Source organism: Gavialis gangeticus, unplaced genomic scaffold (assembly GCF_001723915.1).
Source record: "Gavialis gangeticus isolate Ggan-Ray unplaced genomic scaffold, GavGan_comp1, whole genome shotgun sequence".
In the NCBI taxonomy this organism is placed as follows: Eukaryota; Metazoa; Chordata; order Crocodylia; family Gavialidae; genus Gavialis; species Gavialis gangeticus.
This window is the reverse complement of record NW_017729024.1, coordinates 92,825,980-92,842,105: the sequence shown is the minus strand read 5'-3', so window position 1 is coordinate 92,842,105 and position 16,126 is coordinate 92,825,980. Positions and strand designations below refer to the sequence as shown.

The 16,126-nt window shown below is 41.6% G+C and overlaps 1 protein-coding gene across 1 annotated transcript in view; it reads right to left on the bottom strand.

Moving 5' to 3' along the window:
- FRMD3 (FERM domain containing 3) overlaps positions 1-16,126 on the bottom strand; it is an 87,822-nt gene that overhangs the window by 27,349 nt on the left and 44,347 nt on the right. The window contains exons 4-7 of the mRNA XM_019517409.1: positions 11,925-12,012; positions 10,476-10,564; positions 5,414-5,477; positions 2,969-3,057 (exon numbers count right to left, since the gene is read on the bottom strand). Of these exons, the coding sequence (XP_019372954.1) occupies positions 2,969-3,057; positions 5,414-5,477; positions 10,476-10,564; positions 11,925-12,012 (330 nt within the window). The remainder of the gene's footprint in view (positions 1-2,968; positions 3,058-5,413; positions 5,478-10,475; positions 10,565-11,924; positions 12,013-16,126) is intronic.

Genomic DNA, 16,126 nt, shown 5'->3' with positions numbered 1-16,126 from the left:
TTTAAGCCCTGACTCGACAAAATGCTGGCTGGAATGGTCTAGCTGGGGATGGTCCTGCTTTGAGCGGGGGTTGGACTTGATGACCTTCTGAGGTCCCTTCCAACCCTAATTGTCTATTATTCTATGACTGTATAAGCCCTAAAAAACTTGTTTTCACATAGGTATGAATAATAGCTATAAAATGAATGTTATAACACAGGACTGAATGAAAATATAAGAATGCATGGGGCCCTAGTTTCTGAAATCACATAAAGTGCAAAGAATCTCAGCTTTCATTTTTCTAAAAAATTATAGCTGTGGAAAAATATTTAAAACCATGACCCAAATTTAACTGATTAAATTTTTCACTATCTGTAATGGCATGCAAGACTTTGTTGGGTTTAATTAAAACATCTTATGGATAGTGTATAAATTTTAAATAATGATATGCAGTCAGTGCCTAAGGGGTTTATATTCTATGCAGTGTTCTCAGTAATTAGTGATTTTAACCATTGATTAAGCTTTCAGCAGCGATGCACAAAGGCCTTGCTATCCTCTCACTTGGCTGGCAAACAACCAAGTGCATTTCCTGTCCATTACATCAACATGAACTTATGGTCACTACACCAGCAATTTTAAAAAATATGATTTTCTGGGGTCAAGAGGTGGTCAGTTTCTCAGAGTCCCAAATCTGATCTTGGCTGGCCTTCTATTATCATCATAGTTCTTGGTTCTCAACTTTGTTGGTATCTATAAGCTGTTCTCTCACTATTTCCTATGAGCCTTTGGGTTTGCTCGATGGTCCGGTCATCTCCCTGACTGAGATCTGGTTACACTCTCTGTCCTGGCCCTCTCAGATCTGTTATCAACTTTATGTCTCTATGAATCTTTGAATCAGGTGTAAAAAATATTAAGAAAAATCCCTTACTACCCTTCATTTACTCAAGAGGCATTCAGATATACCTTTTTTTTTCTTTAGCACATTACTACTCAGTAAGAAGCTTTGAGTGTAGATGTTTTGTTAAAATGACTACTTAAACTTTGCATACTGCTGACTTGCAACAGTGATTCTCAACCAGGGTGCCCTTGGGTGCCCTGAGATCTTTTGAAGGGTGCCACAGGAAGTATAAGGAGATAAAAGAGGTGTGAAGAGATAAGCAGATAAAAGGCAGGCTTCAGGTGTGAGGAAATAAGCAGCTAAGGGCAGGCTCAAGTTCCCCCTGCCTAACTGCTCCCCCACCCCTGCTGCCTATGCCCTCTGCAAGGAGGCAAACCCTGTAATAAATAAATTCATTTTTGAAATGGGGTGCCATTCAGGTCACAAAAGTTACGGAGGGATGCCTCGATTCTGACTCACAGAAATTACTATTTCTTAATTAGTCAGCATCTACATTTGAGATCTCACTGCCAATCATCTCTTTATTAACCTAATAACATAGCTCCATTATGTCAAGACACAAAAGTGTGCCTAGGCAAATATATATTTGAGTGTTGAAGAAATAAACCCACAGGGCTGCATGGAATCCATGGGAAAACTGAAGCAGAGAAAACAGTACATGGGGTATGTTGGTGGGAAACCAGCTTGTGAATAATGCCACTATTTAACTAGTAGAACAAACTGCTAAAAAGAAATGATATTCTATACCACTTCAGACAGCTATGCTTTGAGTGCATTTAATACTCAAGGCAAATGTATTTGACTTCTCTCCTCTGATTACAGCTGGGAGAAATTTGCCCCCCATTTCCTCCAATTACTCCTAGTAATATAAAATAATAAAGAAAAAAAATAAAAAGATAAAAACAGGATGTATATTTTCCTTGTAAACACTCTTTACATTGAAGCTGAATTACTGGGAGGTACTGTTTAAAGCATTCAAGGAAGGAAGGAAAAATATTTAAGAGCTCCAAAGTTTGTATTGTAATGCTATATTGTGTGTCAGTCACTCAACACACCTGCATCAGCATTAAGCTGAAAGAAGAAACCACCTCCACCGTAAAACAACTAATTAGAATAAATTCTGTCTACCCAGTTGCAAGTTGTCTCTCCACCTTCTAGCATTGGTTACATTCCACGTACTTTTATATATCCAAGATGCTGTAAAGAAACACTAAACAGCACAAATGAAAGCTATGTGCCTAAAGGGAAAAGTTAATATATTAAGGAGAAAGTTCTAATGAAGTCAACAGGGTGAAAGCAAAGAAAAAAAAAGTAATTCTTTTTAATGAGAAATTATCTGCAGGGCTCCTTTATGAGTGTGTGTGGGATGGGGGCTGCTTCGAGCCTTATTCCTTCTGATAAAACTGATTTTTTCAGAAGTGAATGTATGACAACTTTCCAAAATGCTTCAGGGGCACTTTTATCTTTTTCAGCTGTATTAATTAATGCTGTAGAATTTCTCTTCACCAGTTACTACTGCTTGGATTACAACAGAAAATATTTTTTACTAGAAAAAGTACCCAGGTAAAGCAGTACTTTATTGCTTAGAATTCTGCCTCCACAGATCTCAAAGCACTTAATGGAAGTGAAGAACATAATACTTTTCTTTTTACAGATGGGGATCTGGAGATGCAAAAGAATCAAGTGGCTTGCTCAAGTTTTCATGTCATAAACAGCTGAGCCAAGAACAACCACCATGTTCCCCGACTCCCAGTGGAAACTGCCTCTAAAGCCTTCACAAGAACAGGGGATTTCACTAGAACAAAAGCAATTTTTTTCCTAACCCCCACCCCCCCATTTTCCTAAAAAAAACCCCATGAAAAGCCTTCTCAAATGAAAAAGCTTATAATGCACACTTAAAATGGAGTATTATAGCTTGATACACTAATTGATATTTTTATCCAAACATGCTTTTTCATCCATATTTAATGATGCAGCAATGGCATTCATGTCTTTCAGCCTGTTAAGGAAACAGAACATTTCAAACTGAGCCATCTTCTACCTAAGTGCACATTTCTTTTCTTTTGCTATGATAAACTAATATATACTTACTTATAAAAAGCCTGGTTCTCCACTCCACACTTCCAAAGGTGCTTGCAGGCTGCTGGTGTAGAAGTATGGAATGACAACATCGTCTTTTTCTGAGCACAAAGGAAAAAAAGAAGGAAAAAAAGGTTGAATTATATTAGGCTATGAAATGGTGTTCTAGAGAACTGATAATGAGTCTGTCTGCTGGACTACAGTTGGAGTGTTGTTTTAGCTGTGATGGCCTAGGAAATAGGCAAGGAGCAAGGTTTTTTTGTTTTTGTAGGCCTTTCAATCATATAAATTGGTCCAATAAAAGATATCACAAAAACCTTTACTTTTCCATTCTGCCGGAAAAACCATTCAAGACCAAAATTTTCTAAGTGGCTTATGTCTACATTTCCTTGGTGTGGTGTAGCTCCTTGCCTGTAACTTCTGAGGCAAAGCTGCCCCACATCATTGCCCTGTAATGCTCAAGCATCACTCTGATGGTCCAAGTAAATTGGACAGTCTCTCTCTAGCTGGAGAGAAAGCTAGATAACTGATGACAGTGTTCCTAAATACAGAAGACTACCTATACCAGTGGTGGGCAAAGTCCAGTCCATGGGCCAGATCAGGACCATAACAGACTACATTTCCCAGTAGTCCCTGTCCATATCTCTACAGCTGGTTTTCATGGAGAGGGCCAGGGGTGAAGTGGCACCATGACAGTGCAGGGCCAGGGTTTCCATAGAGACCAGCCCCAGCTGTGCTAGCACAGCATGCAGCTGGGTAGGGAGTAGCTCTGGGGCTGGGATCTTGTGGTGGTGGCAGTGTGGTCCAGAGCCAGGGCAGATCTGCAGCCTGCATGCCCCAGGCAGGGCCATGCAGACAGCAGATTGAAGCTCTGCCCTGGCTCTGGACCAGGCTGTCACCATTGCAAGATCCCAGTCATGGAGCAGCATCCTGCCCAGCCACACATCCTGCCAGAGCTTCTGGGGCCAGTTTCCATTGAAACCCTGTCCTCGTGCCATCACTGTGCTGCCGCTACTGGGGTCCCCAGGGAAACTGGTTGCTGCAATGCAGGCAGAGTCTGCTGGGAAATGGAGTCCAGCCACCAGCTGCATCTGCCATTTTGCCCACCCCTGACCTATACAGACACCTAGCAGCCTACTAGCCAACCCAAATAAGGGCCCTGTTACACAGTAATTTTAGGCAGCTTCTGGAACTCTTAACCCCCTGGACTGGCTGCATGTTAACATCTTTAAGTGGCTTAAAGTACTCATTATTTGTATTAGAGACAGCAGGATTATCTCTAATCCACATAGCTTTGCTCCTGTTCCATTAACGTGTGGCCACTCCCCATAGCTATTATGCCCAAGGTGAAGTCTTCCAGTGTCCCAGGATGCTCCAGGGCTGTGGTACTAGCTTTGCGCAGTGGGAGCACTGAGCCAGTCTAGGTGGTGGCCCCCTGGCATGCTAGGCAGAGCAAGCACTGCAGCCCTGGAGCTCACAGTGGCTGAGCTGCCTCCTGCCACTGCCCAAACTGGCTCAGTTCTCCCACTGGGCACAGCAAGTACACAGTGGTTGCAGTGCTTTCCATCACCACCTGGACCAACTCACTGCTCCCATTGGGCAGAGCCAGCACCACAATCCTGGAGTACCCAACAGCCACGGTGGCTCCTATGTGCTCCCTGCTCCACAGCTAGTACCCCCTTCCCCCCACTCAGCCACATGAGCTCCAGCCCCTGCATGTGTTTGGTCCTGGCATCACCTGGGGTGCCAGGGATGTTTCAACTACCTTTTAGCCCTCAGACTGAATAAACCTCAGATTTAGGGCTCAAAGAGTTCTGAACCACAGAAAATCCCAAAGAACATTATGGGAACATTATGGGATAACACCTCTGCCTGGGGCTGTGTGCAGTTCCTAGTCCTGCCCCTACTCACCAAGCCTCTAGTGGCAAGTCACAACTGTAAAAGTAAAGCACAGTCAGAGATGGTTTGTGGCCTTAAGATGTGACTGCTCCACTGAGCCATAAGCTGATTAACATTTGTGCGGCATACAATGTAAAATATAACAAAGCCCTGAGTGGATTCTCCTCTGTGTTAAAACCCTCTTGAAAATCTGATACATGTAATGGCCAGGAATCTGACAGACTATGGCTGTGCAACTCAATCATTTTGATCCTTAAAACCTGACTGCTCAAGTAATAGGAAATAAAACACAGAGGACAATCCTACACTGCACAAGGAATGTGTTAGATAAACTGACAGATGTTTGCATCTGTAATGTAATCTCTGCCAAATGAAATATACCTTCCCAAAGACAAAAGAAAAAGGCTCATGTTTATTTTGTTTTTTATGTCTAATACTTCATTTGTACACCATCAGTTTAAAAATGTCATTTTTAAATTAAAGTTAAAATTATTATGAATATATTTCTGGTTAAATCCAAACCACATTTAAAAAGTTAGTATGAAAAGCATATCTAACCTCTCTCTGAGCTCCAAACACATAAAATGTCTTCCCTTCAAATTTCAATTTATAGACATCACCCCTAAGAAGAAAAAATCTTGTAAGTAAAGAAAAGAATTACAGGTAAAGGTGATTTTGTATAAAATATCACTAATGCACAAATGCAAAGTAGGCTGCCATGGGGAAAATGCTATTGTGTCAATGGCAGTCTGGTAGGTAGTGGAAATCACGTAGCATAAAAATGAGTAAAGTAATATACCAACTTTCCTCAGAGGAGAGAACATACATCTAGAGTGTTATGCTTTCCATATCTTTGTAAGCCTTTAAAAAGTTCACTTGAGCCACAGAGGAAAGAGTAGGAAGCTGAAAAGTGGACATAAACTTATATCCATGCAGTATAAATATACTTTGGAATATTTTTTATCTTAAAAATCTTGGAACCCACTAGGAAGTTAAAATCTTGAAACTCTAGGCATACAGATGGCTGACAGTGGAAAGTTCCTACAGACAAGGAGAAATTCATAGATTCATAGATGTTAGGGTCAGAAGAGACCTCAGTAGGTCATCAAGTCTGACCCCATGCCCTGGAAAGAGCTCTGGGGTCAGACGACTGTGTTACTAGAAAAACTTTCTGACTGATACCTTTTACTCTCTACTGGCATTTTTATCATATATCATTCATACCACTGATACAATCTAATGATTCAACAGTTGAAGGCAATTTCAACTGAGACTCTCTGACAACACTAATACTCAGAATTTTACCCTCTTATTGACCAAATAGTTTGAGGTGCATGTATTTTCTAGAACATAATGGGAGGTATGAACTCAAGAGAAAATTCTTGAAGAAACAAAGTGAAATGATTATCCTATTTGTGTTAATCTAGGTCAGGCTGCCTTTTTGCAGTTTGGAGAAACTATATGCAGAATTCTGTTACCCTCTGTGGCCAGGAACATAGCTCCTTGCGCCACTGCTAGCTGTCCCCAGGGAACGTCCATGCCACACCCACTCTGGCACACGGCAAGTTACCCCAGGGGCAGTAGGGGACATTGGGGCTAGCACTGGGCTGGCCCCAGCAGCCTTACCTGGGGTCCTGGGGGCCTTCTGAGGCTGCAGCAGCGAGGAATCTGCCACGCAGAGCCTGGCCAGCAGCCGCAGCATGGCTCCAGGCAGCCCAGCTGCACTTTTGAGTGGCGCACACTGCCTGTACATGCACCACTCCACTTTTTTTTTTCATGGGTTTTTTTGACCCCTGGATAAAAAACACTCTGTGCTGCTCCCTTGTAGTATGGATAACAACTGAATGCGCAGTACATGGCACCACAGGCGTGTCTGCGGTGCCATATACTGCATCCTCTGTTCATCTGGACATGCCCTGTGTATCTAAAGAGCGGATTTCTATGCTTTTCTGAGTTTCTGACAAAAAACGTGCAGGTAGAAATTCTATTTCCCCTGAAATGTGGATGCCTAGGAACATACATGCACAGGCAGCTACACACTGGCCAGGCAGGTACATGGTTATCTACACATGCTCATTGTGGATGCATACATCACAGTTACCAAAATGTAGTTGGCCAGAAACCCACAACTAACAGGTATCAGATGCCAAAGGAGGACCCTCCCATGTTTTTAGCCCCAATATCCGAGTGGCTAGGGCACTAGCCCTAGGTAGTCCTTGCCCAGAGGAGGTTTGAATCTGCAACACTCTAGCTTCCCAGCACAATGCTCTAACCATCACACTACATTTTAGGTATTATCCAATTGCCTCTCCAGTGCTTCCTTGAAAGCTGACCCCCTGGGAGATTATGTGAGACCAGGAAGTCTTAAGAGAACAAGCAGAGAGTATGTGGCTCAGTGAGACAGCTGCTGCCCTGGGTGGGAGTGAGCCCTGATTTCTAATCTGCACCTTTGTTCCCAATGGGGGAGAAACTTCCCCTCCATCCCTTCCATCCAATAACTATTAAAATGTCAGGGACAGACGCTCAGCTTCAGAAGGAGTTTTGGAGAGGATTCTGGATAATGGCTACCCGCTGTGCTGGGATGCGAGACAGCCATGCATTCAAATGCCTTTGGATGACGGGGCTTAGAACCTGAGGGTGCCTGTACATGAGCATGGAGGCAGACTTAATTACAGTGCATCAGGTCAGACTCGATTAATTGAGTAATTACCATGCTAAAGCAGCCTCCTGCGTCTCATGTATCAGTATTTCCGCACTTAAAAACAGTAGCTTTCAGAGCCGCTCTAATTAAAGCACCGCCTCTCCCACCCACTGGAGCATGTGTAACAGTGCCCTGAGTCTCCTGCTTCCTGGGCAAGTGCCCCTAACTGCTCAGCTATTGGAGCTAAAACATGGGAGGGCTTTCATCCTCCCAAATTTATGCTCAGTGTCTGGCCAGTGTGTAGCCACCTAACAATGCTCAGTCTGTCACCCACAGTACAGAGACATGGCCAAAACTGCCCAGGTACACAGCTAGAAAGCTGTCTATTTTACATACCAAAGGGAGTGGAATTATGCCTAATACCTTTAATAATATTCACAGAGAAGGAGCTCACTCTTCAGCCTTCAAAAGTATTCAGAAGAGCACAACAGTACATTTCAGAAGAAAACAACAAAGAATTCTGGTGGCAAAAGGCAATGTGAGAACACTTGATCTAATTAAATCAAAGAAAGGTGATGACTCAACCAGCTATATTGGAAGATAACCCAATTTCTAGCTCCAAATAATAGAAAATATTTGTTATTAACAAAAGCAGAATCATGTAGTAAAATGGCACATGGTACAGTATGCTATCAGATTTCTCCTTAGCCACTTTAACGAAAGCCTTAGATTGAAGCATGTCCATCATTTTTCAGGAGCTTATATGTGAGTTTTGCAACACTCTGAGCCACAAAAAACTGAGCCTCTTCAATGGGCTTCTGCTCTGCACCTCCAAACCCAAAAATAAGTTTGTGAGGATCTTCAAGGGATCCCCCTATACCACTCTCAAGAATATGAGACAGATATCTTGACAGCAGCAACATACATCTCCATTCACAACCTTAGCTTGTATTTACACACTAGGAACATGACTTTCAGAAATGCTATGCACCCAAAATTTGAGTGAAAGCCAGTGAGAGCACCATGTGTTCTGAGCTAATTACGTTATGCTTAAAAAAGATGTAGCATACAGGGATGACATGAGTCCTATTGGACCAAGACCTTTTTGTGGGTCTTATAGACAAATCAAAAACGGTCTATAAAGAAAGCCCTATCTAATTGGTTGTCCTTCCCTTGTTGCCTTCTGCAAAACGGTTGCCAGACTTCTTATCTAGTCCCACTCAGATGACAGTCTGGGAACACTGGGCACTTGTACACGTGACAGGAGTTAATACCCAAGGTTGCATTGTATGCCTCCTAAATTGAAACGGTGGGTTTTTAATTGAAGCCCACTGTTTAAATTCTTCCGTCACATTACAGCCAGGGGCCTGATCCTTTTTTGTTGTTTTTTTTTTTGGTTTTTGTCGGAGCCTGCCCACAGGTGGGGGGCAAGCTGCTGGTGGGCCGAGCAGCCCCTCAGCTGTGGGGGGCCCCAGTCTTTCCCTCTGTGGTGGTGGCACCCCCTGGGGCCACACGGGCAGGCTGCCAGCAGGCTAGGTGCTACCCCAGCCAGTCTGGGGTCAGGGAAGAGTTGGATCAGGTTGGGTGCTGCCTCTCAACTGCAGAGGGAAGGACCGGAGCCCACCTCCAGCTCAGGCACCACTCAGCCCACTGGCTGCTTGCCTCCCAGGCGTGGGAGAGGCAGACAGACTCCACCAAAAAAAAAAATGGGGTCCCTCGCCACCTTTTCCTTCAGCAGGTGCCCTCCTGAAGGCAGAAGCAGTGAGGGGCATGATCCTTTTTTTCTGCAGAGCCTGCCCACCTCTCTTGTGGTCAGGGGGTGAGCTGACAGCTGCAAAGCATTGTTGCAAACTAAACTACATCTGGATGTAGTTTCATTTGCAATGATGCAAAGTCACTGCAAAACCCCAAAACTCTTGAACATGCACAGTGTGATGCCATTAAGCTACACAGAGTGAAATTTCCATCATGTGTACATGTTAATGGCATCACATGATCGTGTGTACAAAAGCCCACTATGGACAAACAACTCCTATCTGGCAAGCCGTTGCTCCTGTTCAGGAGAAGCTGTTCAGGAATTGTTTGCGCTCTCCACACTGCCTAATCAGGCCTTTAGAGGACACAATAAGAGGATAATGAAGGGCTCCCAGTGGTTTAAGAAAAGGCTGCAAACTGCAGATTAGCTTTCCTTTTTCAAGCGTGGGTTGACATTGTTTTTATTTTGAAACTCGCAGTGAAAGGGCCTACTGAGGCAGGTGGCTGTTTATTGCTGTTTGGTAAAACTATATAAAGTAAAAATATGTGGACTGCACCATAATCTCTGATTAAATTATTCCATCAGACATTACAGAGAGAAATGCTGTCACAAGAGATACAATGCACCTTCCCCTCATGTTGTCATACTGTTTTGGATATGTCCTATAACTGAAAATCCTGAAAAATGAAGTGAGTTACCTCCAGAAAAAAAAAACATAGGAACCAAGTCTCCCTGTTGTTAAAAAAATCTACAAAGGAAAGATAATCTATGAACATATGGATCCCTAACCTCCTCCCACACTCCAAGCAGTTAGAAGAACAGAATCTCATATTTCCTTTTCCTAATTGAATGCGGAAGAGATAGTGCATGCATGAGCAAAGCATAATGAGGTAGGAGATGTACAAACTCCCCTAGGCATCTCTGGAATTATTACCTCATTACTGACCCGTAACTTTGCTGCTACTCAATTTCTGAGCATTTCTGTCAATTAAGTTGACTTCAAGTTTTAACGTGGATTTGGCATACAGACTAACATCCAAAAACTAAGAAGAAAGAAACCACCAAATTCGCTTTTATTTGTGATCTCGAATCCTTTAAAAAAAATATGGAAGGACAAAGAATTGTCAGCGTTTCACGTGAAGCTCCCTTAGAGGAAACAGGGAGAAGTGGAGGAAGAGAAACACACTCTTGTAGAGTAATCCACTTTCAGTTAATGCACTCACCATTTTAACAAATGAATTCTTTTATTTCCCTGGAAAACTACAAAGCCTGTGGCTGTGAATCCTAAAAATGTAGTTGTCCCCGTTGAATCCTTGAAATAAAAAGAGAATAACAAATATGTGTACAGTTGATGTCTTAATTCTTTTCCTTATTTGGAAAACATTCTTTTTTATGGCATAAATTCTTATTCGGGGTCACTGATACGTTAGATGTAGGTGGTTGTTTTTTTAACTATGATTTTTCTGTCCACTAGGCTTTTCTAAACCTCAGACCTCAATCCTGAGCAACACTCAGCTACTGTTAAACCAACCTGCATTTTTCTTTCTTCTTGGCACGTGACTAACACTTAGGCCTCTTCACAGTGATGAATACATATTTTTAGAAATATCCATCTAATATCAATTACTGACCAACATAAGCAAAGGATTCACAATCAGCTCCAAATGACATACTTTGGTCTAGGTATCCAGATTGTAGCCATATTGGTCTAGAGGAAAAGGCAATCCAGACTCATAAAAGATGATATCTTTTATTAGACCAAGAAGATTTTTTGCAAAAAAAATTCTTTAAGCTTGCAATTAAAGACTTTTTTTTGCAAAAATCTTGTTGGTCTAATAAAAGATATCATCTCTACTACAAGTCCTGATACTTTGGTCGAGAAATTCCACAAGATCAAGGTCTCTCATGCAACTTCTAGAACTTCTTCATATCATCTGTGCTGCAAACATTGCTACAATACTTCCTATACTGAAGTAATTAAAAATTTCCAATACTGGCAGAAACCAGGAAGTAAAAAGATATCTAGTATTTTTCTTTAGGTCATTAAGCCAAACTTCTTTGAATTTCACATAAAAAACTTTGGGTTCCAGTTTTTTGAGCAAAGGTTCAGATCAGTTTCATACTATCTAGTTTTCCTGTCACTATTTCCAAATCCTTTGTTTTACAACATAACAAAGCAGGTTATATTCAGCAATATGGGGATTTGGAAATAGTCACAGGAAATCTAACAGCACACTAATCTGACTTTTTGTACAAAAAACTAAAATCCAAAGTTTTCCTTGTGAAATTCAAATAAGTTACTGTTTTTTTAAGAGGGCTATATCATCTATTTTATGAGGATTATTATATGCTATGTAGTATATAATATATTTTATAAATTGCTCCCAGGAATGGGACAGAATTATGGTAGTTATAACACCAAGTCCTTAGAAAAATCTTATACTAACATCCCCAGCTTCAGTGTCATGCTGACTGTGGAAGGCAGTATACATACATGCCAACCAATCAGCATTTTATAAGCTGGCAACATCTCTTTCACACTTTCTGGGGAGGCTCTTTTAGAAATGGCACAATGCACATGGGTACTGTCAATGTATCTGACAGCTGTTATAATGAAAGTCATTATTCACCTGTGGAGTGGTAACAATTTATTAAAAATTCTTAACTGTTACCTTGCAAGGATGGGGATCAACACCGTATGTTTCCAAAGAATGTGCTTTCAGTAGTAAATTGAATTCAGCAACAGGTGGACTCTGACCTCTGAAATACACAAGGGAAAATTAGCAGTTTAGCAAAAATACAGAGAAAAGTGTACTGTGGGGTTCCATGCCCACTGCAGTTATCTCAACCAGAAGGACAAAAAGAAAGAAAAGCTCTGCTAAAATATGAACAATTTCAATCACCTAACATTTATAAGGAGAGCTTGGGGTTGGGGAGCTTTATGGTATTCCTGCTGCTGCTCTGCCCTTATGCCTAATATTTTCAGATTAAGTGCTTGTGTTCTTTTGTATAGCCTCAGGACGCCAGTGAGCTGTGCAGTTAATCAGGGTTATCAACTATCCTTCAACAATATATTTTTTTGATATACACATAAGTCCAGTCTTAATATGAATTACATTTGGCATCTATTTTTTCCACATACTCACTTCCTGAGCCCATTTAAAAGGATTGTCCAGATTAACATACATGCCTTCCAGGTCCTGGTATAAACAGGGCAATCATATTACATTGTCTACTGAGATGTATGCCTAATTATAGCAGTGAATATTACCACCATGAAAGTTTAGAATCTGTCAGCATTTCCATTATATGCCCCTATTTTTAGGGGTCTCTAATCAACCACAAAGGTACACTAAAGCCTGAGACATGAGGCTTGGGCATTGATGTGTATTTCTTTAGTTTAACTCTTTTACAGCAATTTTTATATAAAACATTGCAGAGGTTAGAAATACCTGATTTTGGTTTCGTACATATAGCATCATAACTATTAGAGTTCTTTGGAGAAAAAATGTTTCTCAACAGGGAGAACATCCAGATTTTCTAAAGCAACCTACAGTTTAGGTTGTCTCAATTTAGTGACAGACACTCTTGATCTATCTTTTAACAGTCATTCATTGTTTAACAGTTTTATCATATTCCTTCTTACTCATTTGTTTTCTAAGGTAAACAATCCTAATCTACATTTTATTTTCATGTGACAGTTGCCCCAGTCCTTAACTATGCTCTTCACCCTTCCCTGAACCTAACCTCTAACTCCCCATGATCTTTTTGCAGAGGGAGTGACCAGAGCTATGCACAATATTCCTAAGTAGCATCTATCACTTATTTATGTAATGATGTTAAAAGGTTTTCCTTTCTGTATTAGTCACTCTTTATGCTTCCTTTTATTTTCTTTGCTTTTACTAGAGCAGCACACTGGGCCAAGATTTTCAATGAAAAGCATGCATACATAGACTTCCAGTCTTTCCTGAGTTTACACTGTTAAGTTAGGATCCCATAACATGCAGAAGAATTTCAAATATTTCCTGCCAATGCACAGGACTCATCAATACTGAAATTTGTCTGCCTTTGTGCATTTTGCTCGCTCACCTTGCTTAGGCTTCTCCCAAGTTCATTAAAATCTCCTCTAGTCCTAATTAATCTTTGTAATATTGGGTCATCTGCAACTTTTACCTCCTCACTTCTCAGATACCTTTCCAGATCACTAATAACATTAAACTTCAGGCCCAGTGTGGAACTATTTCTTAATTTTCTCAATTTCATGAAAATTCACGTTTATTCTTACTTTACCTCCTGTCTTGTAGTCAAGTTTTAATCCATTATACTACTTAACCTCTTTCCCCTGACTGCTTGGTTCTTTTGAAGGCTCCTGTGATGAACCTTGTTCAAACCATTTTGAAAGTCTACATGTATTAGACAACATTTCTCCATGAATGGATGGCAGTGGAAATGAAAATAAAGTGGCTTGCCTAAAGCCACATGGCAAACTAGTGGGAGACCCAGAATCAGAACCCAAATTCTGTGAATCCCTGGCCAATACTCAATCTCTGGGAGCACACCATTTCTCTTCCTGACTCACTTTTGAATATTATGGTTTCATATTTTACTTCAGGCCCACACAAAATATTAATATGGACAATGGAAGGGGACGGAAAAGGGGAGAAGAGCAGAGCTAGTCAAAATCTTTTCACTGACATTTCTTTCCTTAACAGAAATAGATTATGGAGGCAAATAAAAGATTTTGATCACAAAACATTCTGTTTTTGTTAAAATTCTTTGAAAAAAATACATTGAAAAATGTTTTAATTTTGTTTCAACTATAGTTTTTCTTTTAAATGGAAGTTTATTGTACTTTAATGCCCCTCTTGCCTCACCCCATTCTCTTCCTTTTCTAGTGAGAAAGAAGAGGGGAGTGCCCACTCAATCAGTACAAACCCCCCAAATCTTCAATGGGTATTTTGGTTTTGATTTGTTTAGCTAAAAAAGAAAAAAGAAAGAAAAACATATTATACGTTTTCAAAACAAAGGTGTTTATTTTGTTCAAAATTTTTTTAAGATGCCTATCAATTGCTTGATGAACTAAAATGAAGTGTAAAAGAAACTGAAATAGTCAATCAAATTTTACTGTAAATACATTTTACTAATTCTAACAGTTCATCTTAGAGACAACAGACTACACTGTATACATCTAATGGACCAAGTAGTCTAATTAATGAATTAAACTACTGAAATAAAAAAAATGGAAAATTAACAAAAAAGTATAGCTTTTAGTAAAATCCTCTTGCTGGAGATTGGCAATATCGATTTCCTGTCCTTCCTTATGGTCAAGAAGGTAAAATGTTTGCTCTTCTGCACTGACAGGACAAAAGAGTCCTGCCCATTTGAAAAGAGCAGCCCATTTGTACGTCAATGTATTTTTGTTTCATTACACCTGTAAGAAGGGCAACAATATAATAATAATAATGATGATGTCAAGAGATCAAAACTGACATGCTTTCTCATGCATGTGGATACGGAACTCCTCAAAAATTCACGATTTTGTGGTTGTGAATACTGTCATTAACAACATAATTGGATGCAAGGTACGCCTTTGATTAAGGGCATAGCTTAAAACAACTGCTGCACAGAACAAGTGTCAGCAACCTACAAACTGCAGGCCAGATCTGGCTTGCAAAAAGGTTGGCTCCAACCTGCAAAAGTTGAAACCAGCCAGGGGGCCATGCAGTTGCCACCTATTCCCTTCATACCACCCACCTCTGCCACCCTTCCTGCTGCTCTCATGTGCCTGTCCTTACGCTGGCTGCAGAGGAGCCAAGGATTAGAGGTGAGACAGTAAGCACATATGGCTTGGGTACTTCAGAAGGTAGAAATTTGCAGCACGTGGGGATGAGGGGATGGGTTGCAAGCTCGAGTCTGCAGTGGCATAAGGTTGCCAACCACTGGCATAGAGTATTAAATAAACGAAACTGCAAAATACCTTTTAAAAAAAAATCAAGTGCAGGGTCAATTGAACAAACACTGCTACATCCTTTATTATTAGACCAACTTAAATAGTTAGAAAAATTCTTCTTAGCAAGCTTTCGTGTTTAAATACCCTTCGTCAGGCTGAGGAAGTGTCTCCAGTTGGTATGTAACCTCCTCGATGGAACAAATTGCAAAGAAGCCAGGGACTGGTATGCACTCAAGGTGCATGTCCACACATGCAGGTATGTGCGCTTGCAGCAGCTCAAATAGAAGGAGTGCAAATTGGAGCTGGGGCTTTTTGATTCAGCACACGTGCTCAAACATGCACTTTGGTGTGGAACAAAATGTGCCACTTGGGGCAACATAACCCTGCCTGGCTCCTCCCAGATCTCCAGCCGAGGGAGCTAAAGCCCAGGGATAGCACCTGTGCTGTCCACAGCAGTATAAAAAGCTGCCCTGTCCTGGCCCCAGCAATATAAAAAGCTGCCCTGGCAAGTAGCTCAAGGCTACTAGCTCTCAAGAAGCTTCTGGGGCCCAGCCAATTGGTACCTGGGGACACTACCCCTTGTGCCAGCTGGACTGCTGAAGCAGCCCTGAGAGTTCCCTGCACCCTCTACCCACTGCAGCAGTCTGGCAGTTGGGACTGCTGCCTGGCTGTGACCTGCTGTGCACCTGCCAGACATGGACGGGAACTGCGTAGCCAGTAGAGGGCTGGCTGCCAGTGGACTGCGGTTCCAGGGTGGGCCTTTGTGCGGCACTACTGCCATGCGTGCCCCTGCCTGGCCATTTGGGCAGCTATTGCCCGGAAAATGTTCCGGGTGTGGTGGCCTGCTCTGAACTGTCAAAGCATGTCCTCCTGGCCCCATTTGGCCAGGAGGTCAGCCACAGCCAGCTGGGTCCAAGGTGCAAG